Here is a 22045-nt window from a genome sequence, read left to right as displayed (position 1 = left end):
GTAGCAGGGGAAGGTTTAGGAGTGCCCAAGGCATTTTAAAATTAACTGATCCACTCTCTTTCAAATTCATAGCCCTCCTTTTCACTAATTGTTACTGCATGCATATGTACACACACACACACACACACACACACACACGCACACTCAGTCTGTATAGTGTTACTTGTATGTATGTTTTCAGGGCTGACCATTTGGCACTGGACAACTAATTGGTGTGCTCTTCCCTGGAGAAAACTAGCTCTCCCATGCCCAGCATTCTTCAGTTAACATTGTTCTTTGTGTAGGGCTAAGGTTTTATTGGGTTTTCCTTGTCGACACTCTCATGTCCACTGGTGTCCTCCTCATTCAATTCAAGTTTGGGCAGTCATGTTGGTGAGACTTTATGGGTGTAGCATCTGACATTCCTAGGAGACATACTCCATAAACTCCCTGATCCATTGGCTCTTACACTCTTTCTCTCTACTCCTCTACAATGTTCCCTGGGCCATAGTTGTAGGAATTTTTGTAACTGTATCCAGTGGGACAACACTCTACAACTCTGAACTTTGATTTTTTTTTTATGGTTTTCTATAGTCCTTTCCATCTGTTGGAGAAATTTCCCTGAAGAGGAATAAGACTCTACTTATCTGTGGGTATAACAAATGTTTATAGATTGTTTCTAGGGATTGTGCTAGATTAGTAAAGTGACAGTTATAGCCTCTCTTCCAATAACTATGACTTCACTAGCCCTGAGTAATTGGCTAGATTTCCAGTAATAGGCATGGTTTCCTTCTTGTTGGTGGGTCTTAAATTTAATTACAGAGCTGTTGGCTATCCTCAAAGTATGTACTATTTCTGCATCCTTAAGGTTTTATGCCATGCTGGTTATTAATGTGATCATAGGTGTCATAGCTGTGTGAGACTGTTGGTTGTCTCCTTACTGTGGAAGCTGCATAGTGCCTTCTGGTACCAGGAAAACTAGTCTCCAGAGAGGAGGCACCCATGCCAATTGACCACTTTGTTTTCTTTTAAGTAAAAAAAAAAGTACATACCCCTAGAGATGTTACAGAGGTGGCTGCTGTTTCACATGTGTGTCTGTAGGTAGCAGAGAGGAGAGAGCTATGTCTATGCTCAATGATCTGACCTATAAACCGTTGAATGATTAGTGGCCTAACATTCCCTGTAAAAGAAAGCTGGAGACAATTACCAGATTGGTGCTGTGCAGGCCCAGATGGGCTCCAAGGACGGAAAGCAAGCTGGAGACTACAAGAACCTGACCTGGGACTATGACTCCTAGGTGGGAGTGAGCACAAAACAGCCACCATGCCATGAGGCAAGGTCAGGGAGCTAGCCTGGGATGACCACCAGTCCAGCACTGCAAAAGGCTGGAGAGGCAGACCATGACCCCTACCAAGTGGCATAATGCAGAGGTGGGGCACTCTTTAGACCATTCCTGTGATGATCCCAGACAGTCAGAGATCCCAGGCTCCACTTACAGGAGGAAGTAAGTGGTGGAAAAATGGAAGAAAAAGAGAAACAGAAGGATGTGAGCATAATGAAGAAGGCAGATCTGGAGATTTGAGGGTAGGGAGAAAAGCCTGTTGTGAAAAGCTGATCATGTCACTTCGGACCATGTTGGCATTCTGGTCTATGCTGTCACTGGGGGCCATGTCTGGGCCCATACCCCTGCATCATCAGGAATCTGTTACCCCCAAAAGCCAGGGCGATGTCCCTGGTCTGGGCCCAGGGATATGTTGATGTCTGAGGGCTGTGCAGATCAGGCTTCACTCCTCACCTGGGCATCAACGGAGAGCTGGCCCTGGAATGTGAGAGCAGAAGTGCCGACCCCACCCCTAGCAAGCTGCATTACCAGAGAGAGCTGGTGTACAAAGCCCAGGAGCTGGCCCAGGTATGGGAGTTGCAGGTGAGCCTGCCCTGAGGGTATGAGTATGGGCAAGCTGGTCCTGCCACTCGTTTCCCATGGGGTAGCATGGCTGAGGGAGAGATGCCCTCATCCCTCCTTGCTTCTTGCCACCTGCAGCAGGTGGCCGATCTGGTCCTGGAGTCATGAAAGCAGAAAAAATGTCCCTGCCCTTTACCTGCTACAACACTTGCGAGAGTGGGCCCTACACCTTGCCTTGGCAGAACTCTAAATCTGGTCCTGGACATGAGGTGGTGCAGGTGAGCAGGTGAGCCACCCCAGGGTCATGAGAGTGGGAGAGGCTTCCCAGCCTCTAACCTGCTGTAGCACTCTGGAGAGTGGGCCCTGTTCCTCACCTGGGCAGCACAGTAGAGCTGTACCTGACTCTGTGGGTGCAGATGAGGAAGTCCCATGGGCATGAGAGCAGGAGAGTGGTTCTGTCCTTTGCTGGTAGTGGGTCAGCCAGAGCAGGCCTTTGAATGGCCCACCCCAACATCTACCCCATCTATGAACTGCTAGAGTACATGAAGGGGCAAGTCCTGTAGTCCGAAGCTACAGGATCTCCATGAAACAGGAGCTTTTTAAAAAATCATGAAAAAAATTTATTGAAAAAGTATTGAAAGGATAAATAGTATTACAATTCTTAGAGACTTCATGTCTTAAACATTATGAATTGTTTGTCATTTGCATGTTTACATTTGTATTTACAAATTACTGTTTCAATAGCTACTACAACCTTATAAAATGCTTCTTGGCTTCTTGTTTGCATGTTGTTAGAAGCTAAACTAATATAAAAACATTGATTTGCCTTTCAGAGAACTAAACTCAACTGACAAAATTATATTTCTTTTTCAATGGATTTTTTAAATATTTTGTTCACTTAGATGCCCTATTGAAATAACCTTCAAAATGTAACTTATTAAAATATTTTTGTATTTTACTGATATTATTTCATACTACAAAAGTCAATTGAGCAAAAGCCATTCTTTGGCTGAATGTATTGATCCATACTTTCTGAAACTTTGATCCTGTGTTGACTACTCCCAACGTTATCAGCGCAATGAAATGTGCACTGTTTATAGTTCTTTCTAACCCTGATATTCAGTGATTCCCAAGTGGTAACTCCCAGGTCCCTCAATGCCTTGAGAGAAAGGAGAAACATGTGGCAACTGCAACAGTATTTTGCGTTAGGGTCAGTCTTTTGCCTTAACAGACCAGTGACTTGGGAAGCACATGAAACCCTTGTTTTGTCGTAGTAAATGATATTCTGCAAGCTTGGACGTCTTAACATCATACCACTGGTGGCTGCTTCCTCAAAGGTCTTGCAAACTTTAGGCTATACGAAAAGAAATCAATTACTAACTGCCCTAACAAAAATAAGTTCTGTGTTTTAGTGAAAATGTTACCCCATTATTTCTAATAACTAAACAAAACATTGCTGTTTTGGCAGCATTCATCATTTAGCTATGAGCTTTATTCCAAATTAATTAAGTCAAGATGTATAATGCTTCCTTGTGAGCCAGGCCAAGAAGCATCTCCTGTGTAGAGAGAAAATAATACTGAGCCAGCCACCAAGTATTTGTAAACTAGTTTCTCTCCCCAAAATCTGTAATTAATTAAAATAGGAAGAGGTTTGTTTTGTTTTATTTTGTTTTTTGCTTGAAATTATGTTAGAAGATTCCCGTGATTCAGATAAATGGGAGTAAAGACTTTGGGACTGAGAAAGTGCTACTTTGTGAAGCTTTCCTGAACTACATATTTTGAACAATAGTAACATTCATATCTTGACAGATTGCATGCTTTTACACAACGATAAAAACACACAGCCAGCATAAAGCTAGAGTTCTAGTTCAGAAATGTTCAAGGAGAATACCAAGAGCAGATTGAAGCACTCATGAAATTACTTTTCATAGGTGTGTGTGTGTGTGTGTGTGTGTGTGTGTGTGTGGCAACATGCATGCCACACTGATTGTGTGTGTAGGTCAGAAGGTTTTTCCTTCCACATTGTTGTTTCCAGAGACAGAACTCAGTTTATAGCTTAGCAGCAAGCATCTTTATCCACTAAGTCATCTTGATAGTCCCATGAGGTAAAGTTACCTATCAAAGTTAGTGAAGTATCTTAGTTAATATTCTGTTGTTTGAAGTGACAGTATGCCTAAGGCAACGCTTATGAAAGAAAGCATTTAATTGGGGCCTTGCTTACAATTGAGAGGATTAGTCCATAATCATCATGGCAGGAAGCAGAGAGGCATGGGGCTGGAGCAGTAGCTGAGAGCTTTAACTCCTTATGCAACCGGCAGAAAGATGAGGGGAGGGCTTGTTTAGGATTTTGAAACCTCAATGCCCACTTCCAGTGACACATCTTCTCCAACAAGGCCACACCTCCTAATCCTTCCTAAACAGTTCATGAACTGGTGACCAAACATGTAAATATATGGGCCTCTGGGTTGGGAGGAAGAATTCTCATTCAAACCACCTCGTGAAATATATTTAAATCCTTAAAAGATTTTTGTACCATTTTAAACTATGCTAATAATTCTATATCATGATAGCATGATTCTCTTAAGGGAAAATTTAGAAACACATAGTATTTGCTTTGAGTCAGTAGATTTAGTAGGCAGAAGAAAAAAAGAGGCCCACAACTTTCTAAGAGATAAACTTAAATTACATTTAAAAACATAATGGTAAAGAAAAAATACTTACATTTTATGGTATTGTCAACATTTTAACAGAGACCCTGATTCCTTCTGAAGATCTAGAGTGGATTTGTTCTCATTTGTCAGAGTAAGAATCCCATCTCAGAGCATCCAAATACTGGAACACATCCTGGACACTGCTCCTGATCAGGTCCAGGATTCCTCTTGGAGGCAAGCAAGCCTTTTACTGATGTGCACAGATGTTAGACTTCTACCTGTCTCCCAAAGCTACAGGGGGTAGAAAGAAAATAAAAACCATGGCTGTTGGACTAAAAATATAGACCTTTTGAACATCTTCAGCCCTATTTCTCAATAGAGAGTCCTCTCCGTGGAACACTAATTACTGGGCTCTATTATATTACATACTTAATTTATTTCCTCAACATTTGTTATAAAGCATCACCTGTATTAAATTAACCCTTCACCAGCAATTAGTTCTGCTTTTTAAAAAATGTTTGTTGGCTGTGGGGGAGAGGTAAAACATGTCCCCCCCCCACTGGTGAGGCCCTGGGTTCTACTTCTAGAATAGCAAAATAAAATGAAACATAAAACTCCTAATTTTTATTTATCATTTTAAAAATATGATGTGTTTGGATCAAGTGTACTCCCCCATTTCCTCCCCTCCAACTCTTTACCTACTACCTACACTTTTCCCTCCCCAATTCATATTCTCTTTCTCTCTTTCCCTCCCTCCCTTTTCCTTTTCTTCCCTCAAATCTACTGAGTCCAATTAATGTTGCCCGTATATGCACAAATATGGGAGAATCTACTGGAACGTGGGCAGCCTCTCAGGAACTACACTTCTGAAGAAAACTGACTTTCCCTCCCCTAGCAACCATTAGTCGCCTATATCTCCTCATAAGAGTGGAACTTTATGATTCCCTCCATACTGAGATTTTTAACTGGCTTGATCTTGTAGGTTCATATGTACCCCTACAGTGTCCTAGCTCAAGAATGTCATTTGCTGCCAACATCTACTTCCTGTGGCTCTTACAATCTTTCCATACCGTCTTCCAAAATGCTCCCCAAATCTTGCAGGAAGGGGTGTGATACAGATTTAGAGATGAGCACCTCACAGTCTCTTTTTATCATCTACTGTAAAAAGAAGGAAGCTTCTCTGATGAGGGCTAATAGATGAGGGCTGATAGATATACTGATCTATGAGTTTAAGATAAAAATTTATAGGGCCATGTATTACTATGCTCCCTTCTAGGGCATATGACCTAGCTTTTGGTGCAGTTAACTGTATAAGGCATGTGGTCCATCTTTTGTAGCAGGGTTTCAATATAATCTGAAAGTAGCTAGTTACTCCTGTAACATTTGCAACACTATTTCACCCCATGAACATGCCTTGCCAGATCAGTCATTATTTAGCTCACCAGGTTCACAACTGGGTAGACTAGTTATGGCTTTTCTGCCCTGATAGTATCTATAGAACTTTATAGCATTGTGAAATAGCCAGTAGAGGTGACGTTTCTAGGTCCTTACAGATTTGTTTCTCCATGTCCTATGACTCAGATATTTGTTATATTCCACCATAGCATCTTATTGTCAAGTTCTGGAAGGTAAACAAACAAGAGTGTTGGCAATAGCCTGAAATGTTTGGGAAGGTGGCCTATAGGATTCCATTGACCAACAACTTGAAAAGAAGTAACTCATCTCTGAGGAGCATATGCATTCCAACCCATAGCACCAGGAGCTGTTAGCATGCTGAATGGAGAGTTGAGAGGTAAATGTTAACTATACAGGAGCTTTGTGAAAAACACAAAGCATGCAGTTCTTCCGACCACAAAAGGGAAAGCACACAGAACTCTCAGATCAAGTGATATATCAGAAGAAAAGAGATTTGCACTAGTCAGCTTAAAATAAAATCAGAGACAGGATGCTTGGGAAATACAAGTGGTGGTGGTGATGGTGTATATAGTTAACTCACAGTTTGTGGGCCCCTAAAATCCCAAGACAGTAGACATTACTTATTTAGCCCCTGGTAAGAATGGCAAGTGAGCCCAGTGGGAGAGTATGCCAAAGCATAGAGTCAGATCATAAGCCTAAAACAGAGATAGTCCGAAAGACTGGGTTTCAACAATGGCCTTTGAGAGTATCTAAGACTGTCACATAGAGAGATTTCTTTCCTTTCTTTCCTACTTATTATTGAAAACAAAATATTTTCTGATCATACTTTTCCCCTATATCAGTTTCCCTCAGATCTTACCACCTTTCCACCAATCCAACTCTATACCTCTTCTCTCTTTAAAAAGCAAATGAATGAAAACAAAATGAAAAAATAAGAAACAGCACACACATACACACACACACACACACACAGAGAGAGAGAGAGAGAGAGAGAGAGAGAGAGAGAGAGAGAGAGAGAGAGAGCAGAAACCAAAATATACAAGCAAAAGACCAATAGGACAAAAAAAAGAAAAAAACCAAGCAAAGCAAAATGAGACAGGAAAATTCAAAATATCATTGGGTTGGTTAGGTTTGTGTTGGCCAACTCTTCTTGAGTGTGGGGCCTGACTTAAGATGTAAGGTATGGTTAATACAGCAGGTGAGACCTGAGTAGAGAAAGCTAATATTCTTTTGCCAACAGGTATCAATTGCAGATAGCTTCTTGGTTAGGACTGGGAACGGGTGTCTACTTCTCCCTCTTGGCACTGGAACCCTGTTGTGGACCCTATCTGGCTTACACCTGTGTGGGTCTTGTGCCGTTGCCACAGTCTCTGTAAGTTCACCCGTGAACCAGTCCTGTTGTTTCTAAAGGAAAACTGTTTCCTTAAGATTCCCACCTCAAAGATCCATAGTACTCCTAATACTATCTGTAGAGTACTAATATGACCATGGGGCCAACCTTTTTCATTTAGACATTCAAAGAACTTTCGCATAACCTACAGGAGGATTCATATTGCATTGTGATTGGAGGAGGAGGAAAAGGGTGTAGGTAGCTCCAGGTAAATTTGCTGGCTTGGTGATGGAGAGGTATAGGGCAATATAATGCTTCCTTCTGCACCACTGCATGGAATATGAAAGTGAATAAGGAAGTGTCAAAGTTCGAGATGGGAAAAGGAGAAGTCTGTTCTACATCTAAGAGCAATGCTTACCTGTGATTACCAGGTCACTACACAGGACACTGAAGTTAAGGACCTTTTTTTTTTTTTTTTTTTTTTTTTTGCACTATGGTGTTTGAATGAGAATGCCCGCCCCCTAGGTTCATATGTTTGAATACAGGGTCCCCAGTTGTTGTATATGTTTGGGAAAGATTAGGACTTGTGGACTTGTTGGAAGAGGTGTGTCACTGGAGTTGAGCTTTGAATTTTCAAAAGCATAGGCCATTTCCTACCCCTCCATTTATGTTTGTGAATCAGATATGAACTCTCAGCTACTGTGCCAGTGATATGCCTGCTGCCATGCTCTCTGCCATGCTGATCATGGACTCCAACCCTTGGGAACTGTAACAACCCCCCAGTAAACTTTTCTTTATAAGTTGTTTTGGTCATGGGGCTTTATCATAGCAACAGAATGTAGCTAAGATACACAGTGATGCTTTATAACCCACATGTGAAAAGTCAGACATCTGCATGGACCCAGGTTTAGATTAGGATGGGAAGGAGAGAAGGAAATAAGAGAGACTGTGGGGATGTGACAAATAGTGCATAGCAAAGGAGATAAGAACAAAGGCTAGCAAATAGAGGGAGAAAAGTAAGGTCCAGAGTTCAGACATCTTGAGAGATTGTGAGCAAGTGGTACGTGAATGATGAATACAGTCTCAGATGTCCATACAGATTCCTCCAGATTGTGCTTTTGATTTTGAACAAGCACATTTATCAAGGAGTCCATCTTGTCTAATGCTGTCAGGTGGAGAGTTCATAGTCTCTCCAAAATGGTTTAACATGACATCAGAAGAGACAACTGCAGAAAATTGGTCAAGGCAAACATTGGCCCAGGGCAATTTGCTCTGAGTAAACTGTTTTTGTACAACTCAGGGATGCTACAAATACAGTTAAGATGTTGTAATGTACAACTTATCCTGAGTATCAAACTAACATGTACCCCGGTCACTTAATAATGTTTGCTGAACTGAAGACAGTAATAGGGGAGGAGAAACGCTGGGTGCACAGAACTTGTTAATCTTTCTGACTGTTATGATTGGGATTACAGTTCACACAGAGTCCTCTTGTGCCCTCCTCTCTGCCTCCCACTGGGATCAATTTGGGGCTTCTTTATGGAAATAGTTTGTGGACTTGCAACACAAAAAAATGGCCTTTTGGAAAAGTGAGTTAACTGAGGCAACAGCATCCCATCACCCTGTCATTTTGTCACCCTGTCAGCCTGACACACTGTCAGCCTATACTATCATTCTGCCACCCTGTCACTCTGTCATACTGTCAGCCTGTCACCCTGTCATCTTTTCACCCTGTCACCCTGTCAGCCTGACACACTGTCAGCCTGCCATACTATCATTCTGTCACCCTGTCATCTTGTCACCCTTTATCCTGTCATCCTGTCACCTTGTCAGCCTGACACATTATCAGCCTGTCACCCTGTCAGCCTGTCACCCAGTAAGCCTGACACACTGTCAGCCTGTCATACTATCATTCTGCATTCCTATTACTCTTTCACCCTGTCAGCCCATCATCCTGTCATCTTGTCATCCTGTCACCCTGTCAGCCTGTCATACTCTCATCCTGTTACCATGTCACCCTGTCATACTCTCATCCTTTCATCCTGACACTCTGGCATTCTGTCACCCTGTCAGCCTGTCATATTCTCATCCTGTTACCATGTCACCCTGTCATACTCTCATCCTTTCATCCTGTCACCCTGTCATCCTGGCATATTCTCATTCTGTCATATTGTCATCTTGTCAGCCCATCAACCCAGCTGGCTTCTCCCCATGACATTTCTACCCTGATTGCTTAGAACAGCAACTTCATTTAAATCAATTTGACTTTCTCCAATAAAAATCCTGCAGGCCATAGAAGATATCATTAGCAAAATATTGTTATAATCAGGGATAATATAAAAGAACTGAGTGATCTATTAGAGCATCACACAGTAAAAAAAAAAAAAAAAAAAAAAAAAAAAAAAACCAAAACACTGGCTTTGAAATGCCTCCTAAGCCGAGTCCAGTATGCAGTCAGTTACTCTTTTTTTTTTTTTTCAGCAGACTTAATTCTTTTATTTTTCTCATATAAAAACCCTTATGTGGTAGCCACAGCTGGAGCCTGGGTCCTCTGAACAGAGACTCTGGTGTGGGTTTTCACAAGATGATCCGTGAATTCCTGATAAGGAGACTTGGTGAAGACAGTCTCTTTCCAGAGGTCGGGGGTCAGGTAGCTGTAAGTCTTGGAGATGGCATCAAAGGTGGCCTTAGCAAAGTTGCCCAGGGTGGCAGTGCAGCCTCTGGCTGAAGTGTAGCAGTCATCTATACCGGCCATCATCAGGAGCTTCTTGGGCACAGGAGCAGAGACAATGCCAGTGCCTCTGGGGGCAGGGATGAGACGCACCAGCACAGAGCCACAGCGGCCTGTCACCTTGCATGGAACAGTGTGGGGCTTGCCAATCTTGTTCCCCCAGTAGCCTCTCCGCACAGGGACTATGGAAAGCTTGCCAAGATGATGGCCCCTCGGATGGCAGTAGCAACCTCCTTGGAGCACTTAACACCAAGACCAACGTGACCATTGTAGTCCCCAATAGCGACAAAAGCCTTGAACCTGGTCCGCTGGCCAGCCCGAGTCTGCTTCTGCACTGGCATGATTTTCAGAACCTCATCCTTTAGGGACGCACCCAGGAAGAAATCAATGATCTCAGACTCCTTAATGGGCAGGGAGAACAGGTAGATCTCCTCCAAGGACTTGATCTTCATGTCCTTAACCAGGCGGCCCAGCTTGGTGACGGGGATCCACTCCTTGTCTTCAGCTTTACCTCCACGAGCCCCGCGGCCTCGACCACGGCCATGGCCTCGGCCACGACCACGGCCCCTAAGACCGCTGCCGAATCCTGTGCGGAAGCCGCCGCGGCCTCCTAATCCTGGGCCCCCGGGTCCTCCGGGCCCTCCCGCTGCACCGGCGTCATCCGCCATTTGGTGTTTTCCCGAAGAAGAAGAAGCAGCAGTCAGTTACTCTTGAGCAGTGTTTTACCAACCTGTGGGTTGCTACCCATTGGTAGTCATATATCAAATACTTTGCATATGAAAGTCATAACAGTAGAAAAATTAAGCTATGAAGTAGCAATGAAAATAATTTTATGGTTGGAGATCACCACAACATGAGGGACTGTATTCAAAGGTCACAGTAGTAGGACGGTAGAGAAGCACTACTTATACAATCTCTAGCTGCTATGAGGAGAGGGGACAGACGAAGGCAACAGCTAGTGAAGACTGAAATGCTTACTGACACAGCAGAAGGCAAAGTAAACTCTGCTTTTTTAAAAATCCTGTTTTATTTGCATCTTATTGTGTTGTATTGCTCTCTTGTGTTGTATCAGGGTTGTGTTTCTGTATACCTTACTGCTCAGCATAGATTTCTTTGTAGCTCTAAAGTTAGGTAACATCTGTGAAATTACACTTAACAAATATGCTGACAGCAATTAATGATGATTCTTTTGATATAGTTTACTCACAAAAAAATAGTTCCTTATTAGCCAGCTGAACAAAATACCATTTCTTGCTAGATTTCACCTGATGCAAAAGGATTTCTGGCTCCTCAGAATTCAACAGATCTCCTTACAATTTGGCAGATTCCATAGTAGCAAACCATAACATGAAGCAAAATACATAACAAACACAATTTAAATGCATCTGCCAGCGATCTAGTGCTCATTTTACTCAGTTATTTGTTTGAGATAAGATCGTAATATGTAACTCTGGTTGTCCTGTAACTACCCTCTATGTAGGTATGACTGGCCTTGAACCCATAAAGGTTTACTTACATATGACTCCATCATAGTAAGATTAAAAGTATTTACCATCTTGCCTGGAAAAGACTTGTTTATATTTCATGTGTATGAATGTTTGTCTATCCATATGTATATGTACCTTTGGTGTGCCTGCTACTCACAGAGGCCAGAAGTAGTTTTCAGATCCTCTATATGCTTGGAGCTACAGGTATTTGTGAACAACGATGCAGGTGCTGGGAACTAAACTTGGTTCCTCTCCAAGAGCAGCAGAGCTCTTAACTACTGAGCCATCTCTCTAGTCCCATTTTTACATCGAGTGAGGATGTTTTGGGACTCAAAGGCAAAAAAAAATTCAGGGAGACAGGACATACATTTGTGCTTGCCGCATGCTGCTTCTGCTGTGGCCTATGTTCAGGAGTGGAGTGTTGGGGAATTTACGCAGGGCTCCAGTGCAGGATACTTCTAAGGAAAAGTTTCAAAGTCTCTGCTCACTAGTGGAACCAGAAGCATTTTCCTTGGCTGCCCATACTTACCACTTTACAGAAAAAGGTCCGTTATCTTTCAACACAGATCAAAACATGGCCCTAAAAGAGGCAGGTGCTTATGTAACACAGAATGTCTTGAAGGAGAACCTCTAACAAGCTCTTCCTTAGCAGGAGCAGCAGAGGCCATGTGGGACCTGGAGTGTTTCCTGTTGTGAAGGGATCTGCATCTAGCTACCCTAGGGAAAGAAAGTAATATGGGGAAAATGACTATATAAATATAAATGTTCTAATTTAATGAAAGACTTACAGTAAAAGATAATACCAAAATTCAAGCTTAATGCTTAAAATTTGTATTTATTTATTCAGTTTTTAAAAACTTTTAAAAATTTTTTATGTGTGTGTTTTGCCTGTATATCCATGTCTTTATCTCATGTGAATGCAATACCCCTGGAGACTAGAAGAACTAATCTGCTTCCCTCAATCCACCCCCAAAATTAGAGCCAGAGGCAGCTGTTGGATGCCATGGGGGTAGTGGATATTGAGCCCGAGTCATCTGGTACAGCAACCAGTGCACTTAACCACTGGGCCATCTCTCCAGTGTTGGGAACTGGTTCTAATGCTTTGTCTTAATTCGGCTCCCAAAAGCAGTGCTTCTGCTTCCAAACCTGATGGTCCCTGCCCTAGCTGGCTTCAATCAATAATAAAGAATTGCTCTACAGCTAATGGCTGAACAGGAAGACAGATGTGCGACTTTTACATTGTGTGGACAAGAGACCCAGGGAGAGAGGAAGAAGAGGAGAATCACCATGATGAGGAAGAAAAGAGAGCAGACTTAAAGCTACGCTGTCATGTAAGAATCTAGGAGAGTGGCCCTAGGGGCCACTACCCTGATTTGGTCTGGGGTAGCAGAGATGAAATACAGAATTTAAAAGATGTTAACTCAGGAATACCAGAGGAGAGCATTTGCTAGCTGTGGGGAACTTTAGAAGTGCTCAACTATTGGGCTAGTCAGGGTGCTAGCTGTGGGGAACTTTAGAAGTGCTCAACCATTGAGCTAGTCAGAGTATATCAAAATTAGCTAGTGTTGTGTCTTTCATTCCAGAATCAAGAGATCTAAACATTTTAAGAGAGCTTTAAAGAGGACAAGGAACAAAACACCCTTGGAAGGAGTTACAGAGACAAAGTTTGGAGCTGAGATGAAAGGATGGACCATGTAGAGACTGCCATATCCAGGGATCCACCCCATAATCAGCATCCAAACGCTGACACCATTGTATACACTAGCAAGATTTTATCGAAAGGACCCAGATGTAGCTGTCTCTTGTGAGACTATGCCGGGGCCTAGCAAACACAGAAGTGGATGCTCACAGTCAGCTAATGGATGGATCACAGGGCTCCCAATGGAGGAGCTAGAGAAAGTACCCAAGGAGCTAAAGGGATCTGCAACCCTATAGGTGGAACAACATTCTGAACTAACCAGTACCCCGGAGCTCTTGACTCTAGCTGCATATGTATCAGAAGATGGCCTAGTCGGCCATCACTGGAAAGAGAGGCCCATTGGACACGCAAACTTTATATGCCCCAGTACAGGGGAACGCCAGGGCCAAAAAGGGGGAGTGGGTGGGTAGGGGAGTGGGGGTGGGTGGGTATGGGGGACTTTTGGTATAGCATTGGAAATGTAAATGAGCTAAATACCTAATAAAAAATGGAAAAGGAAAAAAAAAAGGCCAATATCATTAAGAACAAGCCAGAGGGGCTCATCAAATTGTTTGTGTGTTTGTTTGTTTGTCTTCACAAAAGCAACCAATCTGATAACATCCTATCTGTTGCATGTCCCGACTCAAGCTGCTTTGCTAGAATAATTGCCTATGAGGTATGCTGTCAGGTATGGTGGCTCAGGATGTGAAAGGAGGAGGACTATTATGAGTCTGAGGCCAGACTAGGCTACAGAGAAAGACCTGTTTCAAAAACAAACAAACAAAAAGGCAAATTTCCCATGAATCCATCAATGTTCACACTCATAGAAACATGGGATAAAACTTAGCTTTTATTTTTGAAAAGCCATTTTTGAAGAACATGAAAAAAATATACTGTCTTTACTAGAGATTTAAGAGAACACACACAGAGAAAAACTGTGTCTTATTATTGAAACACAATCTAGTAAATACCACAGTGTAACAGAACCTACCAAACAATTCAAAGTGGAAACCATTAAAAACATAAGCTTTCAGTTAGCCCGTAACTTCCTGCACTGTGTGCTAACACTTGTGACTCTGTGCTTAGCAAAACTTTCTGTGCATATTCTGACAGTCTTTGCTGACAGAAGAATGCAGGGTTGTTCCCCTCCCCCATCTGCATTCAATGTATTATTTTAGAGAGTTTTATCTTGGCAAGAAGAAAGCTATTTCCCCAGTGGTATGCTGCCTTCTGACATTCATTTTTCAGGAAGCTCTGACAGGCCTTGTTTAGCATTTTTTAACCAGAGACTATCATCCAAGTTTAGTCTTATATTTACACATGCTGGAAGCAGTCTTGGATCTTGCCTTTATGTTTGAAAATTAGTTTTTAAATGATTAGTTTAATATGAACAATTTGAAATATCATTATTAATTGTAATACACACTTAGGATAAAGTTAATGTCAGCAAAAGTGGATGCTGAGCCATCAGGATGATTCAGTGGGTAAAGGTGCTTGCTACCAAGCTCATGGACTGAGTTTGACCTCCCAGGACTCCATGATGGAGAGAAACCATTAACTCCACCAAGCTGTTTTCTGACTTCACATATGGGATATGTGTGGGTCCTGCCCCCCAAAAAATAAGTAAATGACTCTAATTCTTTAAGTGGGTATAAGAGTTCTTTAAGAACATTTGCTATGGTAATGTTTTTTTCTAATAAAAATTTATAAGGCTTTTAAATTTTTTAATGACATTTGTTCTCTCTCTCTCTCTCTCCCTCTCTCTCTCTCTCTCTCTCTGTGTGTGTTTGTCTGTCTCTTTGTACATGTGGGATACATGACAATCCAATCTGTTACAATTTAATTCAATTTATCCTTGAAAATGGCATATTTTTAAAAGTTACTAATAAAAAACTAGAAATAGATACACTAAATGAAAATTTTAAATAAAAGAGAAATAACAACTAAAGTGTGATCTTAATATACTTACAAAAAGTATCTTTAAGATGTCAGGAAACAGACCTTCTATGACATTCTATCAGCCATGACAAGTAACAGTAGCTACTGTAACAATTGACCTCAAAATTTCTGGCTAAAAGTTCAGAATACCCAAGATACAATTTGCAAAACATATGTAACTCAAGAAGAAGGAAGACCAAAGTGTGAATACTTCGATCCTTCTTAGAAGGGGGAAAAATACTCATGGAAGGAGTTACAGAGACAAAGTTCAGAGCAGAGACTGAAGGAATGGCCATCCAGAGACTGCTCCACTTGGGGATCCATCCCATAAACAACCACCGAACCCAGACAATATTGTGGACGCCAACAAGAGCTTGCTGACAGGAGCCTGATACAGCTGTCTCTTGATAGGCTCTGCCAGTGCCTGACAAATACAGAAGTGGATGCTCCCAGCACAGGATCCCCAGTGAATGAAGGAGCTAGAGAAAATACCCAAGGAGCTGAAGGGGTTTGCAGCTCCATAGGAGGAACAAAAATATGAACTAACCAGTACCCCCAGAGCTCCCTGGGACTAAACCACCAATCAAAGAAAACACATGGTGGGACTCATGTCTCTAGCTGCATATGTAGCAGAGAATGGCCTAGTCAGTCATCAATGGGAGGAGAGGCCCTTGGTCCCGTGAAGGTTCTATGCCCCAGTATAGGGGAATGCCAGGGCCAGGAAAAGGGAGTGGGTGGGTTGGGGAGCAGGGGGAGAGGGGAGGGGATAGGGGATTTTTGGAGGGGAAATTAGGAAAAGGGATAACATTTGAAATGTAAATAAAGAAAATGTCTAATAAAAAAAAACTAAAAAATAAAATGTCTAGCTAAACTAAAGAAAGATCTATTCCTCACTCATGTCACAGTGTAATTCATGCTGTGAAGAGGCTCTGCTGCAAGTGCCACATTGCAGTGTCAAGGTCTTCAAACACTCGGCTTCATAAGCTAGCAGGTTAGCAGATGGAAGGATAAAAGAAATGCAGAAGGCATACCTTTTCTTATATATTTTATACATATAGATACATAATATATGCATATGTGTATATATGTGTGTGTGTGTGTGTGTTTTTAAGTAAATTTTCATTGTTTTGTATTTTTGAATATCTTACTTAATGAGTGTACATATATAATAATGTTTGGATCAAATCTATTCCCTTCTGTCCCCTTGAATCTCTTCTCCCTTCCCAACTTCATGTTCCTCTCACTGCTCCCTCATACTTACTGAGTCCACTTGCTGTATGTGCATCCTCTGGGACTATCTTCTGGAACATGGGCAGCCTCTCAGGGCCCATATCCCTGAAGAAAACTGACTCTCTCTCCCTCAGCAGCCATCAATTGCCAATAGCTCCTCAGACAGGAGCGGCACTTCATGAGCCCCCCTCCCATCCATGCTGGGATTTTCCCTAGCTTGTTCTTGTGCAAGTTTTGTGCATCCAATCCTAGCACTATGAGTTCATGAGTGTAACTGTCCTGCTGTCACCTCTAGCAAATACTGTTTGCTACTGACATCTACTTTCTCTGGTTCTTACTATCTTTCTAACTCCTCTTCTATGATGATCCCTGAATTTGAGGTAAAGCACTGTGACTCAGATGTCCCATTTAAAGATGAGCACTCTACAGTCTCTTAGTCTCTGCATGCTGACCTGTTTTGAGTCTCTATGTTATCATCTATTGCATAAAAAAAGAAGCTTCTCTGATGAGGGTTGATAGAAATACTGATCTATGGGTATAAAGACAAGAACTAAGGGGCAGTTTGTTACTATGTCCATTTAGTAGAAAGACAGTAATATCTTCTCCTTTAGGGCCTAGGATCTAGTTAACCACTGACTTTTGGCCTTGTTAATGGTACCAGGCATGAACTCCATCTTGTACAGAGGGCTTTCAATTAGTCAGAATGTAGTTGGTTACTCTCAAAATATTTCTGCCACTATTTTAGCAGTGGACAGACTTTGCTAAGCCAATCATTTTTGTAGCTTTCTGGGACTATAGGAAGGTATGAAAGTTGATGACCTTTTTTTTCCCCTCCCAGTAGTGTATATATAACCTTCTAGCAACAAGAAAGCTACCCTGTAGAAATGAAACTTCTACGTCATGTTTTAATTTCTCCATGCCCCGTGACTCAGTTATGCAGTGTCTTCAGAAATAGAGTCTCATCAAGTGTTGGAGGGTAACTAAGAGTAATGGCAATAGACTGTAATTCTAGGCTATTGGCAAGATCTATGGCACCCCCACTGACCAACAACTCAAAAAGAGGTAACCCATAGCTGACATTAGGGCTTTTATTTGATAAGCTATGGTGTCTATGGGAGGTATGGCCCCCAACCCTTTACAGAGGCATACATTTTCTTAACTGCTCAGCAGGATTACATGCCATTGGTGAGACGGAATCACATGGCCAAATCTATGTCCAAGTAGTTTAGAAGATTCAATTATTTATCTTGGAAGTGAAAATGGGTTTGGTGAGCATCTAGCAGGCCATGTCCTATATACAAGGATATGACCAAAGCTGTTAGGAACAGAGCCTGGAGCCTGGCAGCTCTAACACTATAGACTCAGAAACTAGTCTCCAGTAGGTCAAGTAAACAGACAGGAAGCACTGAAAAGCAGAGAACTGAGATTGATTCACTGTGACGACCCTCTGAAAATTAATAAAGAGTTCTACTGACTTCCTGAGTCCACCTTCAGGGCCCACACATGAGGTTTGATCTTAAACAGAAGGCAAAAAGTGTGCATCACTAAACAGTCCTGGTCAAAGTGTGGCCCCAGCTTGTCACCACTGTGTCGTTCCAGCATCTACTGAAAGCCTGACTCACAAGTTGTCTGAACTTGTGAAATCTCTTCCTGGTGACAAGTTCTTGTCACCAGGCTTTACCCTTTTCATCCTCCCAGTAAGACTCCTGGGTGAGATGCTGAGCCAAAGAAAGGGTTCAAGTATCTCTTTAGAAAGCGTCACTCTTGCCAGGACATGCACTTTGAGAGACGGGCTCAACCAGAGTGTCGCATCACCCAACTTCACCAGCCTGTTTTCTGCCAGCCTAGATACAGAAATCTGCCTTCACTTCATTTCTTGCTTTTCCTTGGAACAGACAACCATGATGCGTGTTTCTACACCTTTACATATGAGTATGAATGAGTAATCTAGTTCTTCCTAACATTCCTTCCTGTCCAACCTCTTCTTCCTCCAAATCCAGCAACATTTCCTCATCTTTTAGGACCCATGATATTGGTTGCTTCCTCTGGTGAACTTCTCCCTAATGCTGTGCAGCACAGAACTAGACACTCACTGAAGCTTTAATCCTTATACTCTATATGTCTCTCTAATAGCTATGGAACACATAGCGTATGCTATGTGGAGAATATGTACCTATTGAGAATCTAGTGGACACTGACAGACTTAACTTCTCAAGAGTATAGTGTATCTTACAATATTCCATGTCTATCTGGCCAGGTTAAAACACTGAAAACTGGAGAAGTAGAAGTCTGCTTTCTCCCTTTCTGCTATGTGTCAGTTCCATCTGGTGTCTTTTTTGCATGTTCTTATGCTCTCTGTATTGTGCTTTACGTGGTAACAGAAAACTTATTATCTTAACCATGCTTTAGTGATTGGCATAAGTCACATTAGCTATGTGCATTTTGCTGTACAATTGATTTCTATGCTTTTTCATCTTCCAAAACTGAAACTGGGTACCCAAAAATAGCATGCCTTCCCTACTTCAGCACCTGATACTCTGTCCTACTTCCTAGCTGTAAGAGCTTGGCTACTTGAGGTAATTCAGAAGTAGAATGATGTAATTCTCTTCCATATTGGCTTACTTCACATAGCACCACATCGTTAAGGATCATCCATGGTATAAGATGTGATGAGTTTACCTTCATTTACAAAAGCTAGTTCATAACTCATTAACCATCTATAGTCTCAACTGCTCTGGAAATTTGATCTAGGAAGACTGCTTAGTAAGCCCAAGGGTTCTAGATCAGCCTAGGCAGTACAGGAGAAAACAACTCAAAAAAAAGGTTCATATTTACGTAAGCTATATTCTTTTTTTTAATTTTTTATTAGGTATTTTCCTCGTTTACATTTCCAATGCTATCCCAAAAGTCCCCCATACCCTACCCCTTCCCACTCCCCTACCCACCCATTCCCACTTTTTGGCCTGGTGTTCCCCTGTACTGGGGCATATAAAGTTTGCAAGTCCAATGGGACTCTCTTTGCAGTGATGGCCGACTAGGCCATCTTTTGATACATATGCAGCTAGAGACAAGAGCTCCAGGATACTGGTTAGTTCATAAAGTTGTTCCACCTATAGGGTTGCAGATCCCTTTAGCTCCTTGGGTACTTTCTCTAGCTCTTCCTTTGGGGGCCCTGCGATCCATCCAATAGCTGACTGTGAGCATCCACTTCTGTGTTTGCTAGGCCCCGGCGTAGTCTCACAGTAAGCTATATTCTTTATCTATTTATGCACTTCAGTGTCATGGTGTTTGACTGGTGGGCCATTAGACTGATGAGACCGTATACTTTCTTTTGATCCAAGAGGAACTGTGACTCTGCACATTTGCATCTTTCAGGATGGTTATTTCCAGAAACTACAAAACATTGTACTTGGACACAAAGGAAAAAATTTATTTATTTATTTATTTATTTATTTATTTATTTATTTAGGACTGGGTCTCACTATGTAACTGGCTCTTCTGGAGCTCACGATATAGCCTGGGCTGGTTTTGTTTTTGTTTGGTTTTGTCTTTACTAGTGACTCTAATTACAGCTATTTGGGAGGCTGAGGAGGGAAGACCTATCTCAAAGAACAGAGAGGACTAAGTAAACTACATAGAGAACGCCCCCTGCCCTGCCCTGTCTATGGACAGGAAGCTAATTCTGTCTCAGCTGAGCAATACTGATTCCTAATAAACAGTTGTGGCCATCTCCCAGCTTCTTGTTTTCCTCAGTCTTCCCAGGACCTTTTAAACATCTAGTTCTCAAAACAGGTCCACTTAACAGAGAAAACAAGCCCAATTTCAAAGCAGAGCAAATAATCAAAAAGATAAACAAGAACTCTTAACTGTGTGTGAGATGCTTGTGAGAATTTTAATATTTATGAGGGAGCCCCAGAGTAGCCTTTGGCCTGTCCTAGTATTAGCAGTCCTCATGGTGTTTTATACTGGAGGTAGTCTGAGGCCCTTTTGGGGCCTCCACAAGCTTTACTTCTGTGTGTCATCACGAAAGAATCTAAAATATCCTTACATTAACATGATCCTTCTTTTTCAGTGAGCTATTATTAAATAATGTAACTGGAATGTGTACTGAAAAAAATCCAAGTAAACTGCTACAACTTTCTTTTTTTTTTTTTTCTTTTTTTTTTAAACCACACACATTAAAAATCCCAACACTTCAAATTCCACAATCTTGGTTAAAATATGCCAAATATAGCTTGCAATAGTAAATGACCTTTCCAAAGTGGCACCCGCAAATTAATTGGTGCGTGAACAAAGAACCTTTTCTGCAGCTGCATGAATGTTGCCTTTTTTTTTTTTCCTTCTTCACAAGTACGATTTTACAAAACAGCCAAAGCGCATGTTGTAAATTGACAAAACGATAACACACTTTCTGCGAAGGCTGGGGTGGGTACGGGACCGCGGGGTGGGCAGGGGGCTGCCTCCTGGCTGGGCTCTCTTCTGGTCCCCGGCGGGGGCCAGGCCGCCCCTCCCCCGCTCCCGGCTCAGGTTTCAGCCTTCCGAGTTGAGGAAACTTGCTGCAGGCGGATTGGCGGCGAGCTGCTCCCGGGCTCCGGCGTCGTCCCCGCGCCCACCGCTCCTTTGTGTCCCGCGGCCTCGGCCAGCAGCCAGCTCCCCCGCGCGCCGGACTCTCGGGGCGACACGTGCGGGCCTCCGGCCCCGCCGAGCGGAGGCGGAGCCCGGGCGGAGGCGCGGCGGCCAGGAGCGGCGACCAGGGACCGCAGCGCTGCCAGCGCCCGGCCGGCCGCTCACTCCCGGCCCGCTCCTCTGCGTCGGTAGCGCCGCGTCGTAGGAGCGGGAGGGCCGCGGCCGGGGATGAGCTGACTGCAGTGAGAGCGTCGCCCGGGCCCCCGCCAGGCCGCCCGCTGCCATCTCCGCGCCGCCCTGCCAGCCGCGATCATGTACGTACGCGTCGCCGTTCTGCCACGGTCTGGGTCCGGGACGTGCCACGCGCCCTGGCTGTACCCACCCGCTCACCGCGCCCCTCTCGGCCCCGCAGGTCCATCCACATCGTGGCGTTGGGGAACGAGGGCGACACGTTCCACCAGGACAACCGGCCGTCGGGGCTCATCCGCACATACCTGGGAAGAAGCCCGCTGGTGTCGGGGGACGAGAGTAGCTTGTTGCTGAACGCGGCCAGCACGGTCGCGCGCCCGGTGTTCACTGAGTACCAGGCCAGTGCGTTCGGGAACGTCAAGCTGGTGGTGCACGACTGTCCCGTCTGGGTAAGGGGCAGTGGCTGCGCGGTGCCCAGGAGGAAGGAGCTTGCCTTTTTGGATCCCTCCTCCCCTTGTTTCTTAATTTCCTGATTGCCTGGAGAGTTTTTTTAGTTTGTTTTTGTGTTTTTACATTTTTTGGCAAATCCCATCCTTTGTTACAATTTGGAGGTGGTGGGGGCAGCCCAGTCACGTCTGTAAGGTAAAATGGCCCCAGGGCAATATAGAGCCGTTACTGTGTTTCAAGACTTGTTCTTTAGTGGATGGACAGCTGACAGTTGAATGTGCCAACCCCAAACAGGGTCGCGAAGTTCCACTGGCCAAGAGTCATGTTTTCATGTCCACCTCGTGGAGGATAGGGAGATGTGTTCTATAAATACTGCCCTTTACAGCTCAACGTAGGCAAAAATACTCTAGACAGGGACAGGTCAAAAATAGTATGGGAAC

General features: G+C 43.2%; 2 protein-coding genes, 1 non-coding gene and 1 pseudogene across 10 annotated transcripts in view; 2 read left to right on the top strand and 2 right to left on the bottom strand.

The window, feature by feature from the left end:
• Positions 1-4844, bottom strand: part of Spata9 (spermatogenesis associated 9) — a 39018-nt gene extending 34174 nt beyond the window's left edge. Inside the window, exon 1 of one of the 4 annotated variants that reach the window (XM_030247441.1) lies at positions 4604-4844. The gene's annotated coding sequence lies outside the window, so the exon portion shown is untranslated. The remainder of the gene's footprint in view (positions 1-4603) is intronic. The other 3 variants (XM_006517446.3, XM_006517444.4, XM_006517442.3) reach the window with 3 other exon arrangements.
• Positions 1027-1157, top strand: Gm23319. Its single transcript, XR_003950755.1, has one exon. It is a non-coding gene; the product is annotated as a small nucleolar RNA SNORA17 (small nucleolar RNA).
• Positions 9757-10704, bottom strand: Gm6311 (predicted gene 6311; annotated as a pseudogene).
• Positions 20990-22045, top strand: part of Rhobtb3 (Rho-related BTB domain containing 3) — a 74288-nt gene continuing 73232 nt past the window's right edge. The window contains exons 1-2 of one of the 5 annotated variants that reach the window (NM_028493.2): positions 20990-21283; positions 21382-21607. In NM_028493.2, the coding sequence (NP_082769.1) occupies positions 21282-21283; positions 21382-21607 (228 nt within the window). In that variant the 5' untranslated portion in view covers positions 20990-21281. Of the gene's footprint in view, positions 21284-21381; positions 21608-22045 lie in introns of those variants that run through there. The other 4 variants (XM_006517411.4, XM_006517410.4, XM_011244574.3 and 1 more) reach the window with 4 other exon arrangements.

The sequence above is a fragment of the Mus musculus genome, chromosome 13 (genome assembly GCF_000001635.26).
Source record: "Mus musculus strain C57BL/6J chromosome 13, GRCm38.p6 C57BL/6J".
Taxonomy (NCBI): domain Eukaryota; kingdom Metazoa; phylum Chordata; class Mammalia; order Rodentia; family Muridae; genus Mus; species Mus musculus.
The sequence above is the reverse complement of the archived record's forward strand: the minus strand, read 5'-3'. Positions and strand labels throughout refer to the sequence as shown.